Raw genomic sequence first — 15,152 nt, 5'->3', positions numbered from 1 at the left:
GGTCATGCGTAGCGGGATTATTAAGTTTCGTGTAATAAACTGCACTGCGCAGAAAGGAAGAAACGACAAAGGCGAGCAACGTATCATGCAACACTGTGGAGGCTATACCTAGCATGTTTCTAACAATCACCTCGTAAGTGTATATATAGCCATAAACTTTTGCAGCACAGATTGTATCGGTGGGATATGGTTGTTTTTCGGCATGCATTTGGACAAATAAACAAAGCTCAGAATCTATATTTGCATAACGTACAGTGTGCACATATGAGTGCCACAACGCAGCAAATAAGTTTTAATCGAACATAACTATATAAAAACTAAGCATCGCAATAATACTGCAACTACACAGCATAATTGGCCACGTGTGAGACGAGGTATAGTACTGGGGGCGGGGGTTATTTTGTGAGAGTTCACCTAGTGGACTGTTCATTTTGGCCGCTGCTGATTAGGTGCAGCTGTACGAGAGAGGAAGAGGCGAGCGGCCCTAGCCAAACAGCAGCGGCCGATATGGACAGCCCATGAGGTGGACTCGTGCAGAATACCCCCCCCCCCCACCGCCCCCTGTCCACCAACTGGTCTATGAAACCTAGTAACGGCTTAGTAAACTCCAACACCCTATGACGTCTAAATTATCGAAGGTAGTAAACACCTATTAAACGGGTAGTAATGGCAGTTAAACTTAGTAACCACACCAGTTACTACCGTTGTATTATCATTTTTTTCTAAAAGTCTGGAACCGCTTTCGTCATTTCAGGGGCATCGTGCGGAAGAAAATGTGCTCACTCACGCCTCAATGCCCATGGCTCCAACTTCCTGAAGGCGGTCACTGTCCGGAGTAGTGCCAAGCTGCACTCTGGCCGCATGTCGGCCTCGAGCAGCTTGCGCGTCAAAGTGGGAGGCACGTTGTCGAAGCCACTCGCGACGAAGTCTCGTAGCATGTGCATGAAGCCGGTCTCATTGGTGGAGCCCGCTGCGGCTGCTGTCGTCGACACGAACGCCGGGGACACTCCTTCGGACGCATTTGTCACATTCTTCGCTCGCGAGCATCGGGCGCTGATCGACAACAGCAAGCCCGCCGCTAAGACAATTACGCTTGCCGATGAACTCCCACGTCTGTGGCTTCTCGTAGGTGACAGCGCAAACATTGCGGCAAAGCGTGAGGTTCGTGGGGAAAGACAAGCTCCGCTCATTTATGGGCCAGCAGTCTCCCTCTACCATTGACAAGATGTGTGTGAGGTACAGCGTTATGTACAGAGACGAGGATGGAGACCACTGGTAAAGATGAGTTAACGCAGTCACGACAGCGCTTTGTTCGTTTTTAGTGCGGTTAAGAGGAAGCGAAAACAAACAAACGAACAAACAAACAAGGGTAGATAAATTTAGCGCATCCACAACATATTGGTCAGTCAGTCATGTATAGCGGTACGCGCTGAAAATTAGTGGACACTAGTAGAAGGCCTGACCGACCTTTACGATATGGCGGCAGCGTATTAATGAGTCTCGCGAATCCAATAGCGACTGACGCTGGCTTCGAGTCTTCCGGAGTGCAGCCTGAAATTAACAAAAGCAATAGTGAGACTGATAATAAATGATATTTCTGAGCGGTAGCAGTGGCACAGCTGCGTGCGCAGAAAGAAGATTTGTACCGGATAAAAAAAAAACGCACACACGCACAATGCTTGCTGAAGAACTATAAGCGCAGAGACAGCAGCCAATACCGGGCTGGAGTAATGATAATGAAAAAGAAACAAACGCTACCTGAGTTGAGATTAAAGGCGTACAGTTGTTTTAAAATGAAGCGGAAGAGCGCCAGATAGCCCGAAGCCAAAAGGAAAGTGAGAGCAATGATGAAGCATACAGTCACCTAAAGTTCGGAGCTGAAAGATGATCGGAGTCCCGTAAGTCCACGTCGATGGAGCTGGTCAGGTGAGATGAGGAAGAAATGACGCTATAGCTAACGCTCTCTGCACACTTAAAGGACGGGAAATTACATGAACACGTCGCCGGCTTCATGTGATTCGTCTCACCGCTCTTCTGTTCGGCGGCTGTGAGCTAACGCCATCCTCAAAGTGTTCGGCGTGCATGCAAATGATGTTGAAAGGGAGAGGGGGCAACCAGCTTGTTAGCAACGTCTCTCACGGAGGACGATCAGTACACTCCTTTCCACACCCGCGGCAGCATATTGCGTCAGCGTTGCCGACCACTTTTGAGCCTAAGACGACTTTCTCTCTATCTCTCTCCTGTAACGGAGCATAGATAAACGATTTTTAAAACAAGCAGGTGGTTTCCGCGTACTGAGAGCATTAGTTTAAACGAAACTGTCGAAAAGGTAGCGTGCTATAGAGGGTAGGTTAATTGCAAAAGATCACGCTAGGTAATAAACTAAGTGGAACAGTTCCAATTAATGTTAAGGATTGACGTAATGCTGTCGGCCATGGTTTGGTCACTACGGATCCTGAACAACGTGTTCACCTAGTTATACGGATGTAAATCCTTTTCGTTGAATTCCGTTTATTTCCGTTCAAGTTGATTTCCATGTCATAGATTCAGGCCAGCGCGCACGAGCTGAGCGCAACCTCGGCATCATCACAGCCCGAACAGCAAATTACAGCCGAGCTGTTCAATGCCCGGGAAAAGAGCGCAAACACGTAGCTCCGTGGACGTGGCCACCGCACTTGTCCCATTCATGTCAAAAATAAATTTCCGGATGGCGGTCACGTCTGAGGCGTTGCTGCGGAGAGCAATAGGAAAAGGAAATCACTGATAAAGTGCAATGAAATGAAAAAGAACTATGCAGCATAGGGCATAAGTCGTTATTTTTTTACAATTCACAGGTTAGCAACCTGCGATTGGCTTCGGTGAGTCGGTGACATGCCATTATTCAGGAAGAGCAGCTCTGGCCCGAGAGTGGCTTTTCTGGCTCATTGCACGTGGCACGATCGGTTGACGAGCACCGTGTGGCGGGTTCAATTCGTAGCCGCACTGGCAGCATACTACGGGGCCTAAAATGCCAAAAAAGGAAAGAAGCTACATGGTCAGACCTGATCAAGTGTCCTCCATTACACGATGCTTCGTAGCGCAGCTGAAGCAGATCGTGCCTTTCAGGCTATTTCCCTTTCTGCTCTCTTGCCACGTTTACTACGGCATGCCTCATAATCGTATCGTAATGCTGGCACGTAATACATCAGCATTTCATTTAATCTTTTTTCTTATAGAGAAATCGTACATAAGTAACAGAAATAAGGAGTGTTGCACCGTTATATGTGTGAATTATTTCCTACTATACCAAATGCTATTTTTGTTCCTTTCATCACGCCAGTAGCAATATTATTTAGCAAACTTAATTACTGGCTTGTCCTGATTGTCCTGAGCTTATTTTCAGGTCACTGCCTGATCTATTTAGCTCTAATAATTTTCCTCGAGTATCTTGCAGCCTTTTTACATGGGCAGCAATTCAAGAAACGATTCGTGAGTGTGCATAAGAAAACAGAGAGGTCGGCGACGATAATGGCTTTGAAGACTAAGGACGACTGCATTCCAAATACCTGGGATAGAAATTACAAAGCTTTTCGTTAGTAAGTTCTGCTTGCTGCTGGCAACGCTTGCTATTGGCCTATGCAACATCTTCGTTTGCTGGCATCTGCTTTTCTCTCTCTCTCTCTCTTAACGTAGAAACGTTTTAGCGTGAGAAGGTTTCGTGAAGAGGTGCCCTGGTCCTTAGATTGGAGTCAGACGAGTTGCTTTGTGATTTCGTATGCTGGCTCTCATGTGATGACCTACCGGTTTGATGCGTAGCGTATAGGATAACTGGAAATTATCGTTTCCAATAAGTTATTGCGTTTGATGATGACAAATAATAATAATAACAATGACAACAATAACAACAATATTTATTGCCACTTTGTAGAGGATACAGAGAGGTTCAGGCCCGTCAAAGCCAACAGGAGGCTTCAAGGACTGGGCCCGACAGTTTACGGCAGAGGTAACAAAATGGCAACAACAAGCAGAACATTGAAAGGAACAATAGGTTCAGCTGAAGAAATAAAAAAACAACAAGGCAATCAGAAAACCAGAACCAAAGACACCCGTACTAACTCCAAGCAAACAAAACTTAAAATACATAATCTCATACATCTAAGCACAACTGTAAAAGAATACAAGAATCAACACAATGTTCTAAAATGAGTTTTTAGGTTCCGCATAGAGTTTACAGCAAAAAGTTATTTTGGTAACCCATTAAAAATGTCCGGCACATAAGCACACCGTCTTGCCATTCCAAACCTTGTTACACTCCGTGGTACAAAATATCGAATGGTTTTTCGCAACTTCCGGTTAGGATCATATTTAATTAAAAATTCTGAATTCCAAAAGTGGCGATGAACAACTGTTTGCAAAAAAAGAGAATGGAATGAAGGAAGACGTAAGAAGCTAAATATGTCCGCCCCGGAAGGGATATGACAATTATATGAAATGCTCTTTAACATGTTTTTTTTAAGATGCTATCAATTCGGCAATGCCAACGGGAAGGACATGACGCAAATAAGGTGATTCCGTATCTAAGAACACTATACGCAAGTGCATAAATTAGTTTTCTTCACATACATTGGGGCCAAAGATGTGACATTAAAGAGTAACCATGAAACCTTCGGTAGCCTGGTACAAACGTAAGCCAAGTGGTCATGCCATGATAAACTGTTATCGAAAATCACCCCGAGATATTTGTACAAATTTACATATTCAACGGGCTCACAACGACAAGAGAGAGAATCATGATCATGTAAAAATACTTGTCTATAAGGGTTGTCTTTAGCGGATTTCTAAAACATATTTTTGTTTTCTGTGTCTTAACTGAAATTCCGTTCTCAGCGAACCATTTCCTTACATGAATCATGTTTTCCTGCAATATATTAACTGCTGTCTCGTAGTTTATATGTATTGTGAGACAAACTGTGTCGTCCGCATACTGAAATATTGAACACTTGGAAGTTTTTAAGCTGAATTCATTTGGATATATATTAAAGAGTAGTGGGGACAGAATGGATCCTTGTGGTACACCAGCCTGCACACGTAGCTTGCTACTATATTCTGATTGGGTGTTTAAACTAACAATTTGAGAACGACCACTAAATAAATTCTTGAGAATGGCATAAAAGGGACCTCGAAAGCCTAGTAAGTACAGTTTTTCTATAATAATAGTATGGTTAACAGTATCAAAAGCTGTCTTTACGCCTAGAAAGAGGGCGCAGCTAAACGAGTTTTCCTCAAATGCTGCGTACAACTGGTCTGCAAATTCCTCCAGAAGATGTATGGTGCCCCTTCCTGGGATAAAACCATATTGATGTTTTGAAAGGACAGCCGATTTGTTTAAGAAGGACATCATGCGTTCAAAGAGAAATTTCTACAGTATTTGGGAAAGGATCGGCAAAACAGAGATCGGTCGATAGTTCTCAACTACATTCTCCTGACCTCCCTTGTACAGTGGTCTTACAATAGCGGTCTTCAACTTTTCTGGCAAGACAGCATGTTCTAAGAAGTCGTTAAGCAGAAAGAGCATAATGTCCGAAAGAGCGTCAAAATTTCGTTGCAACAGTGCCGCCGATATGCCATCTATTCCAGTGGCCTTACTCCGCTTGAAGCTAAACATTAATCTGGCAAGATCTTCCTTTGATAACTTAGGAAGATGTGCGGAAGCTGACAAAGATTCTTTTAAAGTGAATTTTACGCCTTGTCGAGCTGCTGCCATTTCTGATGCGAGCTTGAAATGCTTATTGAAACCATCAGCTTTTGAAACAGGCTCTTCTACTGAAATATCAAAACTAGGTGCATTCCCGTCTTGTCCACGAAGATGGTAAATCAGGGACCACATCTTTACAGGATTTTTAAATGCTAGTTAGAACTAGTGTTGAAAGTACAGTCGTCGATCTGATCGAATAAGTGCTACAACTTTGTTTCTGGCGGCTCTGTAATCTGAGCGAAGGTCTGCGTTTTTAGGAGCCTGCTTGGAACGTCTCCAAAGCCAGTCTCTGTTCGCGATTGCCCGTAAAATTTGAGGACTAAGCCAATCATGATTCCGCCTTTTTTGTTTACGCGTAATTTTTCGCGTACAAGTAGTTTTGAGCTCGTCAAGTTTACGGCACATCTTTAAGTAAACTACCTCTGCTGAATCGTCCGCCATTAAACTTGTCCAGTGAAAAGGTGCCACTAATGCATCCAACTTTCTTTCATCTGTTATTGACACGGGTATCTTATTAACATCACTGAAACTTGATGAAGCAGTTCCAGACTGAGGAGAGAAACGACAGGTGGTTAAATAATGATCAGCCAGCCGCTGAGAAATGATAAATGAGGTCAAGGTGTGATTTGGCGCACGAACAGCTATGTGGTGAAGACATGACTTAACTTGACGACCGCTCAAGAAATCTTCACGTGTGGGGGCAGTGATAGTGTTTTCAATTCCATAGGCTGAAAGTGAGGATAGGTAATCTGAAATAGAAATTTTGTTTGTGCTTAAGATATCAATGTTCAAATCACGTATTAGGCAGAACAACTCAGCATCTTTGTACCTGAGAAGTATTTCCTCGAGTTAAATTACAAATCTTGTCATGCTACCAGATGGTGGCCTGTATACCGCGAGTAATGTAAAGGCCGCGTGTAATAAATTCACGTTTAGAGCAAAACATTCCGCATGCATAAATGTAACGTCAACAGCTGAAACATTGTATTTTCCACTCACAAAGACCGCGATCCCTCCTCCACGGCGTACCGGGCGTACAATGAAACTGGCACGATAACCGTTCACTGTGAACGTATCTAGACAGGGCTCTGGTGCATTTATCTCGGTGTGAACAAATATATCCACAAAACCCGCCGATTCTTCTGCTAAAATCTTGAATTGTTCCCAATATTTGCGGAGACTACGAATATTCAAGTTTATCAAAGTGAATTCATGATCTTCGTTTCGGCCAAAGTTTGCCTTAAACGTGGCAAAGTCTGGAAATTCTAGTGTACTAGGCAATGATCGATCAGGGATGTTATCCTATCGATGTCCGCGTCGCAAGTAATTCGAATGAGTGTTGCGGCTTCGTCTTTCTTTGCGAAGATTTTTGCCGCCTCTTACCCATATGAATTTGTAGCCTGCTTTCTTTCCTGTGGTCCTTGCTACCCAAAAATAACCTTCTGTTGAACTGCGACAAATTTTTCATTGAAATACAACTGGTCCAATGATTCCGATTCACAAAGGCTCTGCAGCTTGTCTCGCGCTGCGTACCAGCGTTCCAGAACAGCAATTGAAGCGGATCGTACCAAGATCGGCGGAGATGGCTTCTTGCTTGGAAGACGGTGTATCTACCACTTCTCCATTACGAGGCTTCTCTAGCTCGAGTTTCTCGGCCAGGTCATAAAGGAACTCAGTCAGGTTTTCATCTGTTCTCGATTTAAAGCCATGAATTTCTATGTTGGCGTTCCTGCTATGTTGTTCGGAATCATTTAGGCCTTGCTGCAGTTGATGAATCAATGATTCTTGAGCGAGCACCCTTTCTTGTAGTTGCTGCATTTCTTTCCTGCGAGCCGAGACTTCCTCTTTATCAGCTTTAAGTTTTTCGACCGCATCATCGTATTGTGCAGATAGGAACTTCACGGATTCCTCTACGACATTAACCACTGTACAAAGCCTTGTGAATTCTGCCTTTAACAGAAGCAGGGAATCCACCTTCGCGTGAAGCTCTGGCAGCGACTCCACATTTCGATTCATGACCTTTATCTCTGCTAAGAGTGCTGCTAGCGTATCGGAGCTGTCTGTAGGTTGTGGAACCTGTTGCGAACTGGAGCCAGTACGTTTTTTGTTAGTACGGCAGGTTTTGCACACCCAGACTTTTTGTTTTTGTGGTCCGCATCGTATGGAACGTGTTTGGAGCAATGCCAGAGCAGTTCTGCCCCAAATGATACGGTTCTTTGCAATCCGTACATCTAATATAACGGCCATCGTCGGGCAACGCCTTCTGACACACAATACATTCATCACCGTCGCGCATAACAGTGCAACAATACACACTAACACTCGGCCGCCAGCAGTCGGCGAAAAAAAAAACTAAGACACTAAGAAACTAAAAACAAGGTACAGAAAAGCACTCCACCTGTGCAGAAAATAAACGTCAGGCTGTGGCAAAAATCTGCCGCCGACTGCAGAAAGCCGGGAAGTCGTCCAGTCTTTTAAAGGCAGCGCTGAGACGAACAGCAGCCCTCTGGTGCTCTGGCTGGTCGAAAGGGAGGCGATCTTGCTTGCGCCGGCTTGGAAATCGCCACGTGAAGATCTTTCGGTTATCACTCTTGGTTGCTGAGAGACGATCGCTAAATGATCCGGGCTGTACTAGGCAGGCTCCTTGGCTGCATTCCCTTGAAGTGCCTCTGCAGAAAATAAACGTCAGGCTGTGGCAAAAATCTGCCGCCGACTGCTGGAATAAATAATAATAATAATAATAATAATAATAATAATAATAATAATAATAATAATAATAATAATAATTGTTGCCATCTTACAATAATCTTACATCAGATGGCAGGCCCGTCAAAGCCAAGGAAGTGGCTTGCGTGACTTGGCCCGGCATGTCGGCAAACAAAGTCAAAATGGCAACATGCACAGAAATTAAAAGCTCGTGAAGTTTATCACACAACAATGAAACAGAAACTCAGCTGAAATCAGTGACAAAAGAAGTACAAGAAACAAGAAAAGAGAAATGTAGTATTATACATATCTTATAGTGCCTTCAACATTTTTTTCAAGGTTCGTTTCGAAGTCGCAGTAAATATATGATCAGGTAGGTCATTGAATATTCTTGGGACATAAGCATACCTACTAGCTTTACCAAATCTTGTGTTGCAGTGCGGTACTATAAAACGCAATGTTTTCCGCATTGCACGCGGAGCAACATATTCCTGTTTGAAATCAGGGTTCCAAAAATGTCTTACCCCAACCGTTTGAGTGAACGTAGTTTTAAATGACGGAAGACCCAGATCTATAAACAAGTTCACATTGTCGGCCGAGGAAGGGTTATAAGCAATGGACTTTAACATATTTTTTAGAATTCTGTCAATTCGATAGAGCCATCGAGATGAGCAAAACCCGAACAATGTAGTGCCATAACGTAACACAATGTATGCTAAGGCGTGCATGATAGTGATTTTTACAGACATCGGAACAATGAATTTAACGTTAAAAAGCAGCGAGGAAACACTTCTGAGCCTGCCGCAAAGATATGTCATGTGATCATTCCATGAGAGGTCACTGTCAAAGAAAACACCAAGGTATTTAACGGAGTTTACACATGCTACAGGGGCACGCAGACACGATTGACAAGTACGACAGTGTAGAAACAAGGGTAAATTTGTAACCGTTGCTTTAAGTGGATTTCTAAAAAATATCATTTTTGTTGTTGTTATTTCTAAAACATATCATTTTTGTTGTTGTTATTGACAAACAGTCAGCAAACCAGGTCACTGCATCGTACACACTCTCTTGAAGTAACGCAATTGCTTTTGAATAACAGATATGTTTAGTTAAAAGGACAGTGTCATCTGCATACTGAAATATCATACACTTCGATACAGCTGAAGAAAAATCATTTATAAATATGTTAAAAGAAGAGGAGACAATATAGAGCCCTGAAGCGCTCCAGCTTTCAAAGGTAGCTTGTTATTGATGAATAACTCGTTGTCTAAAGATATCACCTGCGAGCGGCCGGATAAATAGTTTTTAGGAACTGGTAAAATGGGCCCCCTGAAACCGAGCAGGAATAGTTTTTCAAGCAGGAGTTCGTGGTTCACAGTATCGAATGCTTCAGAAGTATCGAGAAACAAAGCGCATGCAAACATGTTTTGTACTAAAGCTGTGTTTAATTCGTCTGAATATTCCTCGAGCACAGCAATGGTGCCCCGTCCCGCGACAAAGCCGAACTGACGACTCGATATAACTGAAAACTTATCTAGAAATGACGTCATAGTTTCTAAGAGAAATTTTTCTATTATTTGTGACATGATAGGCAAGATCGAAATAGGTCGGTAACTGTCCACAATACCTTTCTTTCCTCCTTTAAATAATGGAGATACAATAGCCGTTTTTAATTCCGCTGTCATTGTAGCTGTCTCTAGGAATCCATTAAGTATGACAAGGAGAATACGCGATAGGGCGTTGAAGTTTCGTTGGAGCAAAGATATTGGTATACTGAAATAATAATGATAATAATAATAATAATAATAATAATAATAATAATAATAATAATAATAATAATAATAATAATAATAATAATAATAATAATAATGTTTATTCATTCAGATCTAAAAGGAAAACAAAAAAGTGCCTGTCTAAGTCCACGAGGAATTGTGCGCTAGGCCCGGCAGAGTGGGTACAGCGATGTGGTTACATATTTACATAAAAAGTGAAAAGGTAGACATTTACATAATAACAGGTCGTTCTTTCAACTTTGAGAATGTTTGGTAGTACTACCCGTTAACAGACAATGACATAGTAAATAAAGAGAAACACATAAAGAACTTAAGTAAAGATCAGGACTAAATTTCAACATTTCATCAATAATTTCTTCAATTGTTTTTTCGAAGTTCCCAAAAAGACTTCATCGGACAAATCGTTAAATATTTTTGTGATGTATAGACTTCTTCTCGCTTCACCATACTTAGTAGTGGAATAGGGTACCTTAAAACGTTTTTATTTCTTAACAATCGAGGTGCATCGTATGCCTCTTTGAATTCATCGCTCCAGTTATGCCGCATATAACAGTGCTGGTAAATAGATCCTCCAATGTGCAAAATCCTAATTCCTGAAAAATGTTATTGTCGTTAAGTGTAGTACCATAAGCCACATTTTTTAATATAGTTTTTAGTAGTTTATCAATCCGATTTTTCCAGTGCTCTGTACAAAGGTCGAAGATTGTTATCCCATACCTCAGCACACTGTACGCTAGTGCATGCACTATCATTTTCTTGACAGGTAGAGGTACTAAACCTTTCATGTTGAAAAGTAAATATGCAACACTACGTAGTTTGCCACACAAAAACGCCATGTGATGTTGCCAAGACATACCGCTGTTGTACGTTATACCCAGGTATTTGAATGTATCCACATATTCTATAGCAGTACATTTACATGAAATACAATGCTCATTATGTAGAAATATTGGCAGGTTTATTTTTTGAGTTTTTAATGGACTACGAAAGCACATGCTTTTGCTTTTCTTAGCATTGATATAAACACAGTTTTCTTCAAACCATTGCATAGCTTTATGAACTGCATTTTGTAGGGCACTAATAGCTTCTTCATAATGCATATGACGAGTGAGTAGAACTGTATCATCTGCATATTGATACACAGTGGCTTTTGTAATTATCGTGGGAAAGTCGTTCATAAATAAATTGAATAAAAGAGGGGAAAACACGGATCCCTGTGCAACACCAGATGTAATATATTTTCTAGCGCTAACAATTTCTTTACTGCCCATGACCACCTGTGACCTATCATGTAAATAATTGGAAATAAGATAAAAAAAGGGTCCCCTGAAACCCAAACGAAACAACTTTTCCAATAAAATATCGTGATTTACAGTTTCGAACGCTTTTGCTAAATCCAAAAACAAAGCACAACTATACCGGTTCTTATCTAGAGCAGAATATAATTCGTCGGTGAACTCTTCTAACAATGTTATAGTACCTCACTCAGCAACAAATCCAAACTGTCTTGGTGCTGGGATTGAAAATTTCTTTAAGAATGAAGTCATATAATCAAACAAACTTTTCCAGTATTTGAGAGAGTATAGGCAAAACAGAGATAGGTCTATAATTTTCAACTTCATGTTTTTGTCCTGCTTTATGCAGTGCCTTAACAATCACCGTTTTTAATGTCTCCGGAATTGATGCGGTGCTTATAAAACCATTAATCATAAAAAGCAGTATGTCTGTAATGTGTCAAGATTTCTTCCTAGTGTGGCCACAGCCAACCCATCTATACCAGGTTGTTTATTAGGTCGGAAACTAAAAAATTATTCACCTCAGATCTTCCTTCGACAACGTGGGCAAAAAAGCACATGCTTGAACAGTTTGAGTGAGCAAGTGTGTCTCTGCGACTGCGCAGTGTTAGAAAAACGCGTGAAAAAATTATTGAAATTATCTGCCACTATATCTGGCCAATAATAATAATATTAATAATAATAATAATAATAATAATAATAATAATAATAATAATAATAATAATAATAATAATAATAACGTTTATTGCCACACAATATACAAAAACAACACAAGCAGGCCGGTCTAGGCCTTAGTTGGCTTGTAGGACCGTGCCAATGAATATGATAGACAAGGCAAAAATATATACATAAATTGATGAGACATGAAGAAAAAAAATAAAAAAATAAAACGAATGGCAAAAATTGAAAAGAACAAGATAACATTTGGTTATCTACATATAACAAAAGTTGAAGAGGTAAACGTTGCAATGAAAAAAAATATACAAGAGGTTAATCTTAATGTAGATGCTTTAAGAAGCGTTTGAGCGTGCTTTTTGATGTCGTGTTAAAAGTTTCTTCTGGCAATTTATTAAATATGTCAGGCAAATAAGCACAGCGTCTGGCAGCGCCATACCTTAATAATAATAATAATAATAATAATAACACTAATAATAATAATAATACAGGAAAATTCTGGAACCATCTAGCTAGCACAAAGAAACCCATTGACTGCATTGTACACAATGGTGTAACGGTTACGGAGAAGCGATGTATAGCAGAACATTATAATCAATTTTTTCACAGCGTATTTTCAAGTGCCCCGAACCACGTACCCTTCAGCCGTACCCCTTGTTATGTTGATCCTGCTGTTATATCGACGAGCGGTGTGGTTTCTATGCTGTTAAATTTAAAAACGAAATCATCACCAGGACCGGATAACATCCCAAATGCCTTTTTGTGCCGCTATGCAGAAATGGTTGCACGTTTTCTAGTGCGCATTTTTGGTGTATCTTTATCTTCAGCCGCCCTTCCCAAAGATTGGCGATCGGCTCGGGTTGTACCGGTGCTTAAGAAAGGCGAAGCGACATTAATAACGAACTATCGACCGATTTCCCTTACTTCATCTTGCTGCAAACTATTGGAACATATTATAGCTAACCAGATAAAAGAATTCTTAAGTGACAACAGCATCCTCACACCGGTACAGCATGGCTTTAGGAAGGGGTTTTCCACCGTCACTCAGTTAGCTTCAGTCATCCACAGCTTTGCTAGCATTCTTGATAAACCTGGTCAGATTGATGTTGTATTTCTGGATTACAGAAAAGCATTTGATCTTGTTTGTCACCATAAGCTAATTGAGAAGCTCGAAATAATAAAACTGCCGCCATACTTAATTAGCTGGATTTCTGCATACTTAACTAAGCGCACACAATTCGTCAGCATAAGCGACTGCTCTTCAGATGAAGTGCCAGTTACTTCCGGTGTTCCTCAAGGAAGCGTGTTTGGCCCTTTGTTATTTTTAATATATATTAATGATATTGTAGAAGTAATCGCTCAACCCATTCAATTAAGATTGTTTGCTGATGATTGTGTTTTATTTAATGAAATTAAATGCCACGAAGACCAAGTCCTCTTAAATTCTACCCTTCAGAGCATTAATTCCTGGTGCCAGCAGTGGAACATGGAGCTCAACATTAATAAAACAGTTTCTATGAGAATTACTAAAAAAAAAATACCCTTTACTGTTTACTTACGATCTTGCATCTCAACCCTTATCCGAAGTCGAGGAATATAGGTACCTGGGGGTTATCATAACGCACGATCTTTCCTGGAATAAACATATCTCTACTACATGTGCTTCAGCTTTAAGAAAACTTGGTCTGCTCAGGCATAAATTAAAAATGGCACCTCCGGAAACCAAGCTGTTGGCTTACAACACCATTATAAGGCCTACACTAGAATATGCGGCAATTGTTTGGGACCCGCACACGAAACGCAACATCGATGCATTAGAAAAAATTCAGCGAAAAGCTGTGCGCTTTATATTTTCTAAATACCGTCCAACAGACTCTCCCTCAAACTTAATGAAAATGAATAATATACAAACACTAAAATTGCGGAGGAAGATTGAAAGGATTAAGTTCCTCTATCTGCTTCAGAATAATCGGCTATCTCTTAATCCGCAGCAATACATACAACCACTAACAGGGCGATTAACAAGGCACCGGCACGCCAAGTCATTAACTCCGTATTTTGCCAGGACCAACACCTTTAAATATTCCTTGTTTCCTCGCACAATAACCGAATGGAATAACTTGCCCATATCGCTTCTTATTGACACTGACAGCATTGAATGCGTTGAAAGCTGAACATGCGACAGTTGAAAAGTGTTGTTTGCTCCTTTTTATCTTGTTTTGTTGCAGTGTTTCTGAAATTGTTTAATTTTTTTTCCCTGCAATCATTCCAATGTAATTAATTGTTGCTCTTACTGTTTTGCTACTCATGTATTCTTGCATTTCCTTGTTGTTGTCTTTTTCTGTATTTCTGCCCCTCCTGCAAGGGCCACTACAAGGCCTGCAGTATTTTCTAAATAAATAAATAAAATAAATAATAATAATAATAATAATAATAATAATAATAATAAGCATAACATAAGAAGCATAAGAAAATACTGGGATCAGTTCCTTGTCGATGTTATGACGTCATGGCCTTAGTGGATGCATTTATACTGTCGGAGATAAATGTTCAAGATGATATGTTGTCGCAGTTCCGTCTACCGAATTACCAAGGACACTTTTTTACGAGAACGGCCAGGAGAGGTGGTGGATTAGCAGTTTTCATCAAGTCTAAATGGGTAACTACAATTACGACGTTTACTTTTACGGGGGTGGAAAGCCTCGCCTTCCGCTTGGGAAATTCTAACGTGGCTTTGTTGTTGGCTGCGATTTATCGTCCCCCTCCGAATATGTGCAAACATCTTTGAATGAACTAAAGAGAAATCTCAGTTTTCTACCTCCTAATTCGAACGTTTGTTTTATTGGAGACATTAATATAGACATTTTAAACTCTGAGAAAGCCATGGTTACCAATTACGTGAACATCTTAGCTGACTATCGCATTGAGTCAGTTGTTAACGAGGTT

General features: G+C 40.9%; 1 protein-coding gene across 4 annotated transcripts in view; it reads right to left on the bottom strand.

Moving 5' to 3' along the window:
- LOC142590566 (nose resistant to fluoxetine protein 6-like) overlaps nt 1-2,070 on the bottom strand; it is a 109,751-nt gene extending 107,681 nt beyond the window's left edge. For all 4 annotated transcript variants that reach the window (XM_075702847.1, XM_075702848.1, XM_075702849.1 and 1 more), the window contains exons 1-2: nt 1,865-2,070; nt 788-1,551 (exon numbers count right to left, since the gene is read on the bottom strand). In XM_075702847.1, coding sequence (XP_075558962.1) covers nt 788-1,190 — 403 coding nt within the window. In that variant the 5' untranslated portion in view covers nt 1,191-1,551; nt 1,865-2,070. The remainder of the gene's footprint in view (nt 1-787; nt 1,552-1,864) is intronic.
- Between the last annotated feature and the right edge of the window lie 13,082 nt (nt 2,071-15,152).

The sequence above is a fragment of the Dermacentor variabilis genome, chromosome 8 (genome assembly GCF_050947875.1).
Source record: "Dermacentor variabilis isolate Ectoservices chromosome 8, ASM5094787v1, whole genome shotgun sequence".
Lineage (NCBI taxonomy): Eukaryota > Metazoa > Arthropoda > Arachnida > Ixodida > Ixodidae > Dermacentor > Dermacentor variabilis.
This window is presented reverse-complemented; position numbering and strand designations above follow the sequence as displayed.